General features: G+C 59.9%; 1 protein-coding gene across 1 annotated transcript in view; it reads right to left on the bottom strand.

Annotated features, from left to right (window-relative positions):
* The window catches only part of DNAH10 (dynein axonemal heavy chain 10), a 90,782-nt gene extending 75,829 nt beyond the window's left edge, over positions 1-14,953 (bottom strand). Inside the window, exons 1-12 of the mRNA XM_045843105.1 lie at positions 14,734-14,953; positions 13,009-13,095; positions 11,825-11,877; positions 9,963-10,007; positions 8,746-8,854; positions 6,667-6,782; positions 6,224-6,440; positions 5,567-5,724; positions 4,670-4,900; positions 2,871-3,061; positions 1,859-2,057; positions 1,198-1,392 (exon numbers count right to left, since the gene is read on the bottom strand). Of these exons, the coding sequence (XP_045699061.1) occupies positions 1,198-1,392; positions 1,859-2,057; positions 2,871-3,061; positions 4,670-4,900; positions 5,567-5,724; positions 6,224-6,440; positions 6,667-6,782; positions 8,746-8,854; positions 9,963-10,007; positions 11,825-11,877; positions 13,009-13,095; positions 14,734-14,953 (1,821 nt within the window). The remainder of the gene's footprint in view (positions 1-1,197; positions 1,393-1,858; positions 2,058-2,870; positions 3,062-4,669; positions 4,901-5,566; positions 5,725-6,223; positions 6,441-6,666; positions 6,783-8,745; positions 8,855-9,962; positions 10,008-11,824; positions 11,878-13,008; positions 13,096-14,733) is intronic.
* Between the last annotated feature and the right edge of the window lie 210 nt (positions 14,954-15,163).

Here is a 15,163-nt window from a genome sequence, read left to right as displayed (position 1 = left end):
CTCCGGGAGGGGGGCCCCCCCGGGAAAGCGACAGCACTGCTGTGCTCCAGCAGAGGGGGCCCACTGGTGGCAGGTGTGTGGCTGCGATGTTAGAGCAGCTGGAGAAAATGAATAATGCAGAGGCAACCGAGCGGGGGAATGCAAAAGGAAAGCCGCGGCTAGCTCCAGGAAAGCGAGGCCTGGACGGAAAGGCAGTGAGGCCGGGGGCTCCCTGCACCGGCAGTGGGCAGCATCCGCACGGGCATGGCGAGCAAACTCTGATGGGGGGGCAGCAGGGAGGGGACGGTCGGGTCTGAGAAGGGGACAGCCGCACTGGCCCGCCCTCCCCTTCGGGAAGCACGGGTCGTGGACACCGCCAGCGAGGGCGGGGATGGAGAGGGCTCGGCTTGGGGCTGCTGGTTCTCATCATGAGCCTTTCGTGTCGCAGCGGCTTTGGTGAAACGTTCAGTTTAAGAACAAACGACACGTCTGATGAAATAGAAGCTGAGAATAATTCAATGCAGTTGAAAGGAAAACGTTCATATAACCAAGTAGGACTGCCTGGGCTTGTCCACATAAAGAGGTATTCTGGGATTAGAAAACAATTACTCAAGGCGCAACACGGGGCAGTGCTTCCCCACTGGGCGAGAGGGAGCCCCTGCCAGGCCTGGTGCAGCGAGGTCGCTCGGTCACCCCCAGCCCCGCCCCGGCAGCTCTGCCCCGCCCACACTGCAGGCCAGAACCTCGGCAGCATCCCCTCCCCAGCCCGACCCACCCCCACCGGTGCTGTGGCCAGAAAAACCTCACTCAAGGCTAGTCCCTATTACACTGCTCCCTTGGCCACCAGCCCTCAAGGCTCCTCCCACGCACGGAATCAGCCCCACTCTCGGCCAGGCCCTCCCGTGTCCCCTCCAATTACACAGTAATTGGCCTAGGCAAAAATGCCGCTGTGTCTAGTGTGACTCAAACTCACTCGTCTTGGGGAGGAGGAGGGGAAACCGGGAGAAGACTGGGGAGTGAATGCTGACTTTTGTCCTGTGCTCTTCTGTATTGTTTCCATGTTTTGTTTTGTTTTTTTTTACAAAAAAAGCAAGTATTAATCTTTGTGGTTTAAAAGAAAAAGAACTCTGAGCCTAACTAAATAACCCAGCCAATTTAATGAGGAAACCCATGGCGTCCACGCCCAAGATCGGACCGACAGCGCAGCCGGGTACTTGCCAGGACTTCCACCTTGAAGTCGTCCATCACGTACTTCCAGTACTGCGAGGACTTGATGCTGAAGGGGTCAAAGGTCAGGACTTCCATGGGCGTGACCAGGCTGTCCACCCTGCACAGGACGTCGTCGATGCGCTTGGGATCCCCCGTCACGGCCTTGAGTTCTGGCCCAAATATGTTGTAAAATTCCTCCATCACCTGTCCGATCACACAAAACACACGGAGGTCACCCCTCGGTTCTGCCCTGAACGTTCTCACCGCACAAGGGCCTCGGCACCTGCACCGACCAGCTCTGCGACCCTGTTCCGACCCGAGGCCTCAGCGTTTCTGCCAGAACCGCTGCCCTCGGGCCTGATCGGCTGGGTGTGTGGCCAGGAATCTGGCCAAGGCTCTCATCCAGGCCACAAGGGAATCCTCGGGAATTCTGGGGAAGACTGAATTCCCAAGTGCTGGTTTTCGGACAGAGTATGATCCGTAGGCCTGTCTCTCCCTCTGCCCCTACGATCTTGCAACAATGTGCCTCATCAGTTGTGAGTTTACAGGTGAAGCGATTTCCCACATAAATGGGTATAAATGTATAAATGTGGTTTTTTTTTTTAAGCCAACTGCTTTTCACCTAACCCCCTGCACACGCACTGAAGCAGACGCGCCCTGGCCTGCCCACCTGCAGAATGTTGGCGAGGTCCTGGCAGATGCTGGCCATGTAGTCCGTCCGCTCAAACAGCCGCTTCCGGTCGAACTCCCACCGGGCCTCTCTCCCGGAAGCCTCGATCTTAGCCCTGGTCTCAAAATAGGCCTTCTTCCACATGACTAGGGTCTTCTTGGCCTCCGAGACTTTGTGCTGTGCGCTCGCTCGGTTTTCCCTGTGACCAGAGAGCCGGTGACGGGGACACAGACGTGCGGGGACTCTGGGCCACAGCCCCCAGGGGAGCGGGGTTCCAGGGGTGGAGTCGCCCTGAGGGGCAGAGCCCCCAGTTCACAGCCTCTTCACGGAAAGCTCCCCGGGCGGGCAGCTGCTCTGTCACAATACACCACAACACGCACAGATGTGACGGCAAGTCCGAGCCGCAGCCCAGGCCGACCTTGACACCAGCTGCCCACCCGAGCTGAGGCTCGCCCAGGGAGCTTTCGGACCGAGCTGGAAGCGGGGCAGGTGGCCTTGGGTCCCAGGCCCGATGCCGACAGTAGGGGCTGCCACACCGCAGCAGCATGCTGAGACTGAGGGTTTGGCTCCTGTGTCACCTACGCAGGTTATTTTTACGGCCCGGCTCCGACCTGCAGCCCAGGCGCAGGGCCAGGACAGACAGGACTGCAGTCTGCTCTGCCCTGGCCGAGACAGAGCGCCACCGCCAACCGGGGGCTCCGTGCCCCCTGCCAGAGATTAGACTTTAAGAAAGTGAAAGAAGATCTGTGTCTCCTTCAACATTTGTCCCTCCGAGGCTGTCCCACCCGAGGGGTCTGGGGTCGGAACTGAGGACTTTCTGACCCCCTGCCTCGGTCTCTGAAGATCTGAGTAAAATACGATTACCAAGCCTCCACACAGTGGGCAACGCCTTGGCCATCGAGGGGACAGAGCGCTGACACCTGCCGCGGCGTGGGCGACCCTTGGGGACCCACGCTGAGCGGGGACTCGGACAGAAAACAGTCCCGAGGGAACGAGCGCGCCGCCCCCTCACTTGAACAGGGTCCGCAGGTTGACCACTCGGCAGACCCGCTCGGCGATCTCCCAGGCGATGCGCTCCATGAGCGGGATCATCCTCTCGTCCTTGTTGTAGTGCCGGGAGATGGTCCACACCATCCGCAGCGCGCTCATCATGGACGGGATGGTGTCCAGGATGACGGGGAAGCTGGACCCGTGCGTGAGGTTCTGCGCGGGAGACAATGCGGGAGAGAAGGCAGAGCCAGCGGCCTCAGCCTCGGGGCCGAGAGATCAGTGCAGCCAGAGAGCGGGGGCTCCGCTCTTCTCGGGCCCCCCCAAACACACTTACTACGGACAAAAGTGGTGACCAAGCAAGTTTGAATGAAACAGGCTGCACGGACTGCCGTGGAGATTCACGATCAAAGCGGATAAAGCGACGTGCAGAAGTGCTGTGAAGTGTGTGTGCACACACACACAGCACCTGCACACGTAAACAGGAGTGCCGGCACACGCGCACCGGAGCCGCCCCTCTGCAGGGACCGCAGCCACTTCTCCGAGGCGTGTGTCCCCCGGCGAGAAGTGCGGCAGCTCTGGTGGCGCGGCACCCAGAACTCACACAGCCTCACCCACTCTAACGCGTGTCGGGGAACGTGTGCGACCAGCCCGCGAAACAACCGCACAGGCACCACTGTCTACCACGAGGCCAAGCTGCACACTCGCACACGCGTGCACGCACAAATACCACAAGTAAATTTGAAGTCGACGTAAAGGAGGGTAGGGGAGGGCACAGACCGGGGCAGCGGCCCGGGAGGGACGGGAGCCCGGCACCCCCGAGCTGCACACGCCACTCGTCCTGCAGAAGAGGAGAGGCTGCCGTCACCACGTCAGCCCAGGGGCAGGCCCTGCTCGGACCGCAAACCCTCGGGCTCTACCAAGGTCGCACCACGTCCATGCCACCCTTGTGTGTGTGTGCATGTGTGTACCCGTGTGCACATGCATGCACACGTGAACATGCATTTATGCTTGTCCGGCATGGACAGTGGGGTTTGGGTCGGTTGCTTCCCCGATGCTCCTGGCGTCAAGTGCTGTGGACGCATGTGCTCATGCAAGACTCCCAGCAACCGTGTGAGCTGAGTGTTCTCCTCGTCCCCATCTTCCAGAAAAGGAAAGCAGCTGGGAGGTTGCGCACACAGACCTGGGCATCGGGGCTGAGCCTGCACCCAGCCAGTGCTCTGCACACACGCACCGTGCCCTCGGGCACACACACAGGGCTCTGACCACCCTCATTCTCGGGACAAGAGTAATGACTCCGGGACTCAGAACGCTATGCCTATGTGTAATAAATTCAGAGAAGAAAAGGACCCCCCAGATGCAGTGACACCCGTGCAGTGTTGAGGGGAACGCACGACGGTGCACAGAACCGTTCACCAGAGTCACCACAGGACCCACAGTTCCACCCCCAGGAGCACAGCCGAAAGATCCAGACGCAGGGGTTCAGACAGGCCGCCCGTGCACCCCCGCCACCGCAGCGTGTTCACGGCGGCCAGCGGGGAGCCGCGGCCCTGGGCCATCACCGGGTGGTGGGCATCAAAACAAGGCCCAGCCACACCAGGGAACACCGTGAGCCTCAGAAGGGAAGGCACCTCCGACCCAGGCGGCCCCGTGGCACTGCGTCCAGGAAACCGGACACTGAGCCAGACCCTGCCTCCGCGGGGCCCCACGACAGGGGAACCCGAGGGACAGGAGCGAGAGGGGAGGCTGCCGGGGCTGGGCGGAAAAAGGACGTTGACCCCACGGGAGGCCTGATCTGCAGAGGCGGGCCCCCGAGCGTGGCACCTTGAAGTGGCGCTCCACGGTGGAGAGGAACCGCACGTTGTCCGAGGCCTCCGTGTGCAGCTTGAACAGCTCTGTGAAGACCGGCTGCAGGTTGGCCACGATCATGGAGTCTGCCTCCCGGATCACGTCCAAGACTTTCCTGACCATGGGCAGCTTCGTCTGTTCGTGGAGTGCGCTGAGAGTGGCGTTCCTCTCCCTCCAGAACTCGATTTCGGCCAGAGGACCGTTACCCTGAGAGGCGACAGGAATGCACAAACGACTGCCATCGTTAGTGGGACACCCGCAGCTGTGTCTCCAGCACCCATCCCTCTGTTCCCAAGGGGACATCCCTCTGTCCCCATAGAGGGGCTGAGCAGGACAAGGACTCCGGGGACTGACGCTAGACCCAGGACAGTCGGACCAGAGTGAGTCCCAGGACTTCGGCTGGGAGCACCGGACAAAGACACTCCGTCTTCCTCCAGACAAGGGAGGAAACCAGCCTGAGGGAGAAGCGCCCAGGGAGAGGAGGGTGGAGTGGAGAGTCACAGGGAAGCACAGCAAAAGCCTTGATCAGACTACACCTGAAACCAGCCTGCCTGTGGACCTTCCAGTTATGTGAGCCAACAAACTCTTTCCCTTATCTGAGCCAGCCGAGCTGGGCTTCCTCTCCTTGGCAGCCCGAGCATCACGACCGACCACGGCACTACCTTACCAATCAACGCAGGAAGTAACCTGACCGCACACGAACATCAGAGAGCCCCAGAACGGCATCTTGGGTGTGTTTACGTCGACCTCCTGAGGAGGTCACGAAGCAGCATGAAAACAGGCTCGACCACACAGGGTGCAGACTGCCGGCTCCTTCTCGGGGAGGCGAGCGTGCGCCGCACCAGGGACACAAGGAAGCACGGCCCAAGGTACCTGGGGCGTCTTCTTCAGCTGGCCCTCCACGGCCGCAGATATCTGGTTCAGCCAGCTGATCACGGTCTGCTCCAAGGCCTCCACGGTTTCCAGGTCGGCCGCCAGGGCGGACACCGGTCCCTCCACGCTGATGCTGGGCATTTCCAGCTTGATCTCACCTAGGACAGTAAAAGTGCCCCCCGCCCATCAGCTTGGGAGGAAATTATTACGGACGATAATGTTCAGTTTAACCTGCTGGCTCTTCTCCCCAAAGGTCAGTACGAGAAGCTGGGGTACGTCCCCTGCCCAGCCTGTCTGTATTCCCATCTCTTCCACGGGAATGAAAATGGAACAGTTTGGAAGGCGGATCGTTGTCCCAGTGTTAACCTCAATCAAAACGTTTAGTTGTTTAAGATGTTCCTGAAGTTACAACCTAGTAACTTCTGTTTAAAAACTGAACCAACCAGAACTTCACAGGTATTTGAGAAAACGCCCATCACGAAACACAGTCCAAGATAAACCAGAAACAACGACCTCAGGGGGCACCGAGGCAGTGCAGGGAAAATCTGAACAAGAACGATCATAAATTAAAAAACAAGAAGGCTCCCGGACTCTTACGTGGCCCTCTGAACGTGAACCCCGCGTGCCTGGCCAAAGGGGAGGAAAACGGAAGCTCACCTTCGAGCTGCTGCATCGTTCTCTGTATGCTGTTTGCGAACTTCTGGACGTTCATCAGAAACTCGTCCCGTATCAACTGAATGCTGTGGTACTCCACCGCCTCCCCCGGCACACTGGGCAGGTCCACTTCGCGCTCCAGGCGGTCGGCGACGTCCCCGGGAGCGGACCCTGTGGCTGCCTCCTTGTGCTGATTGAAGGACAGCGCTGGCAAGAACACCTGAAACGCCACGCCGGTCACATGGATCGTCACGCGATGCCGTGTTCGCTGACTCGTGCTGGCACGCTGCCTCCGGCTACGAGTGTCTGTCGCCGGAGGCACGACCGCAAGGGCAGCCCGCGGCAGTGCCGGTGGGGTCGGCGCGGTCAACAGCCCCCCCGGGTGCGCAGGAGTCAGACGGCCCTGACCTCGGCAAGGCCGAGCCCCCGCCCCCGCCCGCCCTCACCTGGCATATGACGTCTCTCAGGAGAGGAAGCACGTTCGCGTTGATGACCCCGTACTCCATGGCCTCGGGCATGGTCTCCATGGCCTCCTTCATGTCCACGGCTTCCAAGATCGCCTCTGAGAGGGGACGGGTCGGGGGTGAGAGGAGCGGGGAGTGGCAGTCACTGCTCCCCCGCGCACTGGGACGCTCCAGCCACAGACGCAGAACACACGCCACTTTCCAGTCAGACGGACGCCCTGGCCGCTGAGAAGCCGAAATGGACACGGACGCCGGGGGCCCGGGGCTGGCACAAGCGGCGCCCGAGACTCGTCCAGATGAGCGGCCCTGGCGGGGTGGCTAAAGCCGGACATGAACAGCAGCACCTGGGGGCTCCTGAAAAACACTGGCCGGGCTCCCTGCTGGGCTGGTCTCCGCCTCCCCCTCAACGCCTCCCCAGTTCACTGGCAACGTGCCTTTGACTCGTGGGGCCTTTACAAAGACATTCTCAGCAACAGGCCACCCTTCTGACGAGGTCTGACGGGTGTGAACTGGCTGCACTGACCGAAAACCGATCAGCACGCAGACATTCAGACGCCACCCAGGCGTGGCACTTCCCCCGTCTCATTGGGGGGAAAGGGGAAACACAACAAACGCACCCACTGAAGCTGGGCAGTGTTCTTCGCTTAACATATTTGTTTGTATCAAACACTTCTTCGTTTAAATTTATTTTAAAGGGAAACTGTGTCAACACCCAGTGTGAGAAAGAAAGAGAGCCTGACCTCAGTGAGAGAGCCCTAAAGAGGCGAGTAAGGGGAGGGTGAGGGTGAGGGTGCGCAGGAGCAACGCCCAGGCGCCTGCCCAAGGGCGCCTGTGTGCGGTGAGTCCCACTGTCACGGGCACAGCACCGTAACGGGGCGGTAGCTCCGGAGGCAGCACAAGGCTGCTCAGTGCCCACCCTCTGCGAGTCCCGTTCCTCCTGCTCACCCCCGCCCCCTGGGGGAGAACGAGTTACAGGAGCTCAGCGCTCAGCTGTGAAGTCCTCTCCCAAAGTGCCCCCGAAGTTCAGAACAAGGAGAAGAAGCGTAAGAGTTGTCCTAAAATTCAGGGTGTGCCCTAAAACGTAGCTAGGTGGGGAGAGTGGAAGTTGGCCTGAACGGATACAGCCAGGAAAAGAGCGGGGGTCGGAGGGGACCAGAGAGCAGCGGTCCCCGGGGGCGCCACTAAAAACCGCCCATACTTGCCCTGCAGGGCGACCTGGGCCTCTGAGAAGCCACACAGAGAGCACCCACCAAGGCTCACTTTACAACCCAAGGTAGATCATTTTGAATCTCCCACGGACAAGTTATAAATAGAACTAAGACTAGACTAATACAGTCAGTCCCCATCATGCACAGCAGCCCCGTCCTACACAGCGCCAGGAACGCCGAGTGGACGGCCACTGGGCCACTGTTCCCAGGAGAGAGGCAGGGCCGGGCCCCCGTGAGCCCCTGGTCTTGAAGACCTTGCTGGGGCACAGTCCAGCCGAAGACCCGTTAGTCGACGGGCGTCCCTGAGTCACTGCCGCGGACCTCCTCGCGCCCCACCACACTCCCTCCCCGTCCCAACTGCAGGGCTTAGCTAGCACCGCAGGCTTCCTCCCTGGGCGCACCCCGGCCTCCCTGAGCTCGGGGGCGCTGGACGGCCTCGGGCACTAGGCCAGGCGCCACCGTCCGCAGTGAAATCAGCAGCAGAGGGCACAGAAGTGTGGAACCCGTGGCCCCAAACAGGTCACTGTAAGGGCACCTGTTTACGGAGAAGCCGCAGTAAGAAGCAGAGTGTTGCCTCGTTTCAGCCATGTCAGCGGGGGACGCGCGTGTGGGGTGACTGCTGTCTCCCCCTCGGCACACGTCCTTGAACGACCTCGAAAGCATTGCCGGTCTTGATTTAGGCATTACAAAGAAACTCAAGTTGGTAGATAAATTTGCAGCCATGAAATCCAAGGAAAATGAGGACTATTCCAATAAAAAGTCACACTCTCAGGAGAGTGCAGAGAGTTAGACTCACGCACACACACAGGCGTGTGCAGGCCCCCACAATCGTAGGCACACAATGGAAACATACCTTTCGTATTTCTCAGAAAAAACACCACATTCTGGTCCAGAAACTCCTCGGGAACAGGAGCACACAGGACGTGGAGATACATCTTTTCCACAACTTGTGTGACAATTCTCTGAAACAGGAGGAAGAAACCCGTCACCCCGAGATTATCCTCCCCCTAAACAGCCTAACATCCCCTGGAGCTGTCCCCCCAGCGCCATGTTCCGAAGTCACTTGCCCACCATGCAGACACAGCTGTTACACGGCAGGCACTAGCGGTAACACATGGCCTGGAACGCACCCGGACACTTCTGCTGACTTCCGACGCAGCTGCACTTCGACCAGCTGCCCTGGCCGGTTCCCCAGGCCACAAACTGCAACTGCCCAGGCCGGCCCAGCTTTGGGGGCGGGCCCCACGCCTAGGGCGGGTCGGTGTGGCCTCATTCAGCAGGGGTCAGGCTGAATGCTTGCATCTCAGCTTTACCACCCCCCACCTCGGGATCTGCACAGGAAAGGGCCAGCTCAGCTGGTCTGGGCTGCCCAGACCTGCACCTGCAAGGCTTTCAGCCTGGCCCTTGACCGGCCCCTGGGTGACAACTTCCAAGACTGTGGAACACCCTGCCTGACTTGAGAGCCTTTCTGTCCTGGGGACTTGGGTCCTCCTGTTGGACAGCAGACACCAACGCAGTGACTTCCGCTGACGCTGCTCTGTCTGCCCTGGGCCCCGACTCACACTGCAGTCTGACCTCTGGGGTGCTGGAGACTGAGGAACCAAGGTCAGACACTCGGGCACCTCTGGCCTCTGTGACTGACCCCAGTGAAAACCCTGAATGTCAAGGCTCAGGTGGGCTCCCCTGACGGGCAGCGCTTCACACAAGCTGTCGCACAGAGCTGCCGGGAGAACGGGCTGTGTCCACGTCCTGCCCCGAGGAAGCTCGCACTGTGTTCCACTGGACTCCGCCCTGTCTGTCCGTCCCTGTGGGCTCTGGTCCGTGCTCCCGCGCTGAAATCAGCTGCAGCCACGAGTCCAGGAGCCCGCCTGGGTTCTGGGGGTCACTGTGGTGCAGCGCTGCGCCCGAGGGTGGCCTCTGGGACCCCTGCACAGACGTCTGTCATCTCCCCTCCCACATGGTGCGTCCCTTGTCTGAACTGGGTCAGTTAGTCAGATGCATCGGAAGCAGGGCAGTCCCATCACCCACCCCACCCCCCGCCCCGCCCCGAGGGGAAGAAAGCACACATACCTTGGCAGGAAAGTTTTCCAAATTCTCTTTATCCACTTCTGCACCCTCTATGCTGATTAAAGACGGAAACGTGGAACTGCTTTTCAACAGCAAATTCTTAACTGCAAAACATTATTCAGCGAGCAAGATGCACCAGTCAGAAGGCTGGGTTCTCTTCCATCAGGCCAGATGCACACTTTGTACAGCGTATTTCATTCACCAGGTGTGGTTCCAAAAAGCTGCACTTGCATTTACAAATGGGTCTATCGTAGTCCAGACTTACAATGTAACTAGGAGATCTGTGTTGCGGTTTTGACAGGCCCTCAATCAGAGACTGTGTGTGTGTGTGTGTGTGTGTCTTCTACTACAGTGTCCACTGAGTGACTGACTTCCCAGAGTTTCACTTAAAAAGATTTATCATCACAATGGGAATCACAGCTAACATGACAACATTTACTCCTTTTCCACGATGAAACTCGACATTTGTGGAGGGGTGACAAGAAAATAAAAACGACCCCGTACCTCTCAAGTCCACCGTCACCGGGACAGACCCAGAACCCCGGGGCCCGGGCACAGCCCTGAGAGTGCCGGACGAGCCTAGTAGCTACAGAGAAGAGAGACCCTCCCTGCACAGTTCAGCCCCCGCTTCGGGCGGCTCTGTGCGCGGTCGGGGTGGCTTCGGAATCAGGCCAACATGTGGGTCTGAATCCGCCCTCCTATTCTACTGGTTTCCCCATCCATGAAATCGGACAGCAGCACCCACTGACCAGACTCGGGAGGACCGGGGGCAGTGTGGCGCGGTGCTGGCACGCCGGCTGGCAGAAGGCGGCTTTGTGGTCGCCAGTGCTGACACTGTCAGAACACGGGCAACAGCCCGCAGTCAAAATACACTTCAGTGTACACTCTGTGCCACTGAGCTGCACACATGGGACGGGTTAAAATGGCAAGTTTTACGTGATGTATTATATTATCACGATAAAAAAACACACTTAAGTAGTGACTTGGAGTAACGCTATTTCGCTTTGCTGCAGAAGACTCTCCTGGCCTTTCTCTGCAAGCAGCTGCCTCCCACCCAAGCCTCCCTGTTCGCAAGTTCACAGGGCGCATTAGGGGGGACCCTCTGTTACTCGGCTGCGGCCCTCAGACCCACTGTGTGTCTTATCAAAAGCCAAGCCTTACTCGTAACGCACAGCCTTTCTTTCTAAACTTGTAGTCCCCAGTCTTCACCAGGGAGGGTATTACATTTTGGCTAAAATAAATTCTTTTGAAAAATAAAGGTGACTAGAAGAGACACTGAGCATGGCTAAAACCCCTTCTCCCCTCTGACTTTCAAACACTCAGGAGCGTGCTGCCCCGGTGTGTCTGACCTACAGCTTCTGCTGCTCACAAGGGAAGGCGAGTCACGGGATCGCAGGAAAGGGACGGGCCGCTCTGCAGGCGCTGTGGGGGGTGGGGCACCGAGGCTTTTCCGTGCTCCACTGCCGACACTTGGGGCTGGGGCACGACTGGCTGGGGGCTGTCCTGTGCTTTGCAGGGTCTTCGGCAGCGTCCCCGGTCGCCACCCACCAGATGCCAGCAGCACCCCCCTCCAGCTGTGACGACCAAATGTCCCCTGGAGGCCAAGGTCTCCCCTGGATGAGGATGGCCGCTGCAGACCTGGGCCGACACATCCGCCACTGCAGGGGAGACTGCTCCTGCCGGGACCTGCAGCGTCACGACACCCCCAAGCGTGTCTCCAGAAACGTCTCTGGTTTAGACCTTTCCACTGGTGAGCAGTGAAACCCCCGATGTGCGTCTCAGATTTGCCGAAAGAAAGGGCAAGCGCAGCTCACGCAGCGGGACGCCACCCGCACTGCGCATGTGCCGTGGGCTCCGGGCTGAGCTGCCTGAGACGCTGCCCGGGCAAGAACGGGTGTTCTGAGCTCCAGGCGACGGGCTGGAGTAGTGCCCATCCCCCTCGAAAGGCACGTCCACCCTGAACCTCAGACAGTGAGCATTTTGGGACCGAGAGTCTGCAGATGTGAGTAGTTAAGACGAGGTCACACTGGAGCAGAGTGGGCCCTAAATCCAGAGACTGGTGCCTTCCTAAGAGTGTGGATAATGCCCTGGCCGGTGTGGCTCAGTGGATCGAGCTCCGGCCTGCAAACGTAAAGGTCGCCAGTTCGATTCCCAGTCAGAGCACTTGCCTGGGTTGGGGGCCAGGTCCCCAGGAGGGGGCGCTCCAGAGGCAACCACACATTGTTGTTCCTCTCCCTCTCTCACTCCCTTCCCCTCTTTAAAACAAAATTAAAACTTTTTTTTAAAAGTGTGGATGAAACGAGGGCTTCTAGGACGAGTCACCTGACAGGGTGCTCTGCCCCTAAGTCCCTAACTGGGCAGGGATGGGGGGGTCCCGCCCCAGGCACTTAACGCCCGGAGTAAAGGGCTGTCTGCTCCGAGCCCTGCCGCCAGGTCTGCGCATCCCGTCAACGCGCCGCTGAACGTCCTCCTTCTGAGGCGAAGCGCCCTCTACCGGTCAGCCCGATCCCCGTCTTTCCGCCGCCTCCCGCCACCTCTGCCTTCTGGGCCCTCCGAGGCAGGAAAGAAACCGCAAGGTGTGGGTCTCAGGAGCACCTGAGATCCTGCTCCCGGGCAGACGCCGTTGGTTTGGCTCACACCCACCGGGGGACCCGGGCGGACCGGCGGCAGGAGGACCTCCACGCGACCCGAGGTGGAAATAGCCCAGGACTGACAACCGCCACCTCGGGGGAGGGGGGGGTAGCGAGCCGGCAGGCTCCCCGGGAGCCTTCGAGGGCCGCTCGGCAGGTGGCAGCTCGACTTTGGCCCTGCGACCACCGGGGCCGGGAGCCGCCGCCCATCCGCCGCCGCCAATCCGCGGCCTCCAGTTGCGGCAGCCCCGGGACACCAACGACGTGCCTACGGACACCCCGCGCCCTCGCTCCGTGCGTCCCACCAAGTCCCGGCTCCGTCTCCGGGAGAAGTGGAAACGATCCCGGCCCCGGCCCCGGCCAGGCCCCCCCCCCCCGCCCCCGCAGCACCGTCCGCCCGGCGCGTCCTGAGGCCACACCTGACGTTTTATCAATGACCCCGACTTGCTGGGCCTCGGCCTCCTCTTCCTCATTTTCCTCCTCAGACGGGGCAGGAACGTCGCCGTCTTCACAGCCACGTACATGGAAAGAAAGAAAAAAACCGTGACCGTCTCACTACGTGAGAGCCCATGGAGCCGACGGACCGGCTGAGGCGGGAGAGCCGCGCTAGTAAGTCCGCTAGAGCGGAAGTGACCCCGGCTGACCCGGAAGTCGGCCTCCCTGCGCTCGGAGTGTAATGTAGGTTCCGCCGTGGGTTCCGCCCACGGTCCTGCGGCGGGAGGCGTTTTCAAGGACGCAGCCTGAGAGCTCCTTGGGGCTGAGACTTTCAGGGTGGTGACCGTGACTGAGCCGAGCAGAGGTCTCTCTATAAGCTATGATCACGGCGGGCTGAGACGGCCTCGTTGGGCGGGCACCCAAAACGAGCCGCAGGGGCAGCCCCCTTGCTTTTTAAACCTCTCACCGCTCCACCTGCCTGCCCTTCTCCATCTCTCCTTGCTCCCCACGTCCGGGGGCCGGTCTGTAAACCAACGCGGTCATATGGAAATACCCGAGAGACAGCCTTCATCGACTCAGGGAAGAAGAAGACTTGCGCAAATTCTCCCGGAGACGAAGGACTCAAGAATCATCACATAGTGACAACCAGCACAGGGGAAACATGAATAACCAGAACGCATTTTAAAAGACGCTCAGCCCTACTAAGGACTGAAATGTCGATTAGCATAAGGAAGCGCATCCGCCATTCATCTATAGGAAAGAATAAAAAGATCGACCACATCCGGTGGGGGCGAGGCTCCCGGCACCCAGGCACCTCTCGGCTCTGGGCGTGGGCTGGCGGGGCCCTTCCGCAGAGCAGATTGGCAGGACCTACCCACACTGCAAATGCGCATGCCCAGGAGAGCAGCAGCCCCACTTTTACACGCCTATCCCACAGAAAGTATACATATGGATATATATATATATATGTGTGTGTGTGTGTGTGTATATGTATAAACATACAGGGTCTGGCAGAAGGAAGGCCTGTTTGGGTCTAGTTGGTAGGGTAATAATAGGGGTGTAATAATTTATCATTTGGAAAAGGTGTGGCAGGGTACACACCAAACTAACAGCGGTCACCCACAGGATTCCTGCATTCACTGGCGATTTCTGCCCGTGCCCCGACTGCAGAGAGCTGACTGCAGGGCACATCCACCCACTGTAGTTTTGGGAATCTCATTCAGGCATTACTTTACCATTGCACGCCAGGGGCCTCAGGAGATAGAAAGGACTGCTCTTCAGACCCTCCACAGCCCCTGCCCCTGTCAAGGAGAGGGAGGGCGAAGCCTCCCTCCCTCCCAGGGCCGCTTCTCTCGTGTCTATGGCCCGTCACTGGGCAGTGGGTCCTACTCTTGAATCCTGTGTGACCTAGGTGGGTGAGTTGTTCAAGCCTCCCTGGGCAGCAGCTTGCTGCTGTGTGAAATGGGGTAACAATACTCCCACTTCGTAGCACTAATGAGCTGATACGGCCGTTAGGGACTGCACCCGGGACAGACTAGGCACTCCATAAGCGTTTGCTGTGACTGTTCATTCCAGGCTGCCTTTCCAAGCGGACTGTGGGAGCCGGGACTGGGGACCATAACCGTCTGCAACCTGCACCGGAGGCCAAGGTCAGCCGGCACAGGTCCCCAGCGTGGAGAAAGCGGCAGGAGGGGCGGCCGCGGGCTCACCGATCTCCACCTCCACCTCCACCTCCTCGGGCACCATCTTGCGGTAGAAGAAGAGCGTGGCGGCGGCCTCCTCTTCGCTGGCCTGGTTGAGGAAGTGCAGTATGAGGTCCTCAGCCTCACCGTCGTTGCGGGTCATCAGGTCCTCAAAGAGCTGGGGGTCTGTGAGGCCGAAAGCCGTGTATACGCGGTCGCGCATCCACAGCACCCGCAAGTCGTCCATGGCGCCGAGAAGGGTCTCGCCCGGGGAGCCCAGCAGCAGCGGACCGGCGTCCTTGGCAACGGCCCCCCTAGCGACGGGCGCCCGGACAACGGCCGCGGTCGCGGGCACCAGCTCTCGTTGTCGCGGGACAAGCCTGCACCCCGCCCCTGCGCTCCCAGGGGCGCGAACCCAAACGAACCCAAACGCCGGAGGGAGGGTGACGGCGAACCC

Source organism: Phyllostomus hastatus, unplaced genomic scaffold (genome assembly GCF_019186645.2).
Source record: "Phyllostomus hastatus isolate PE091 unplaced genomic scaffold, TTU_PhHast_1.1 phas_contig_1162, whole genome shotgun sequence".
Lineage (NCBI taxonomy): Eukaryota > Metazoa > Chordata > Mammalia > Chiroptera > Phyllostomidae > Phyllostomus > Phyllostomus hastatus.
Note: the sequence above shows the minus strand (reverse complement) of the source record. Positions and strands in the feature narration are given on the sequence as shown.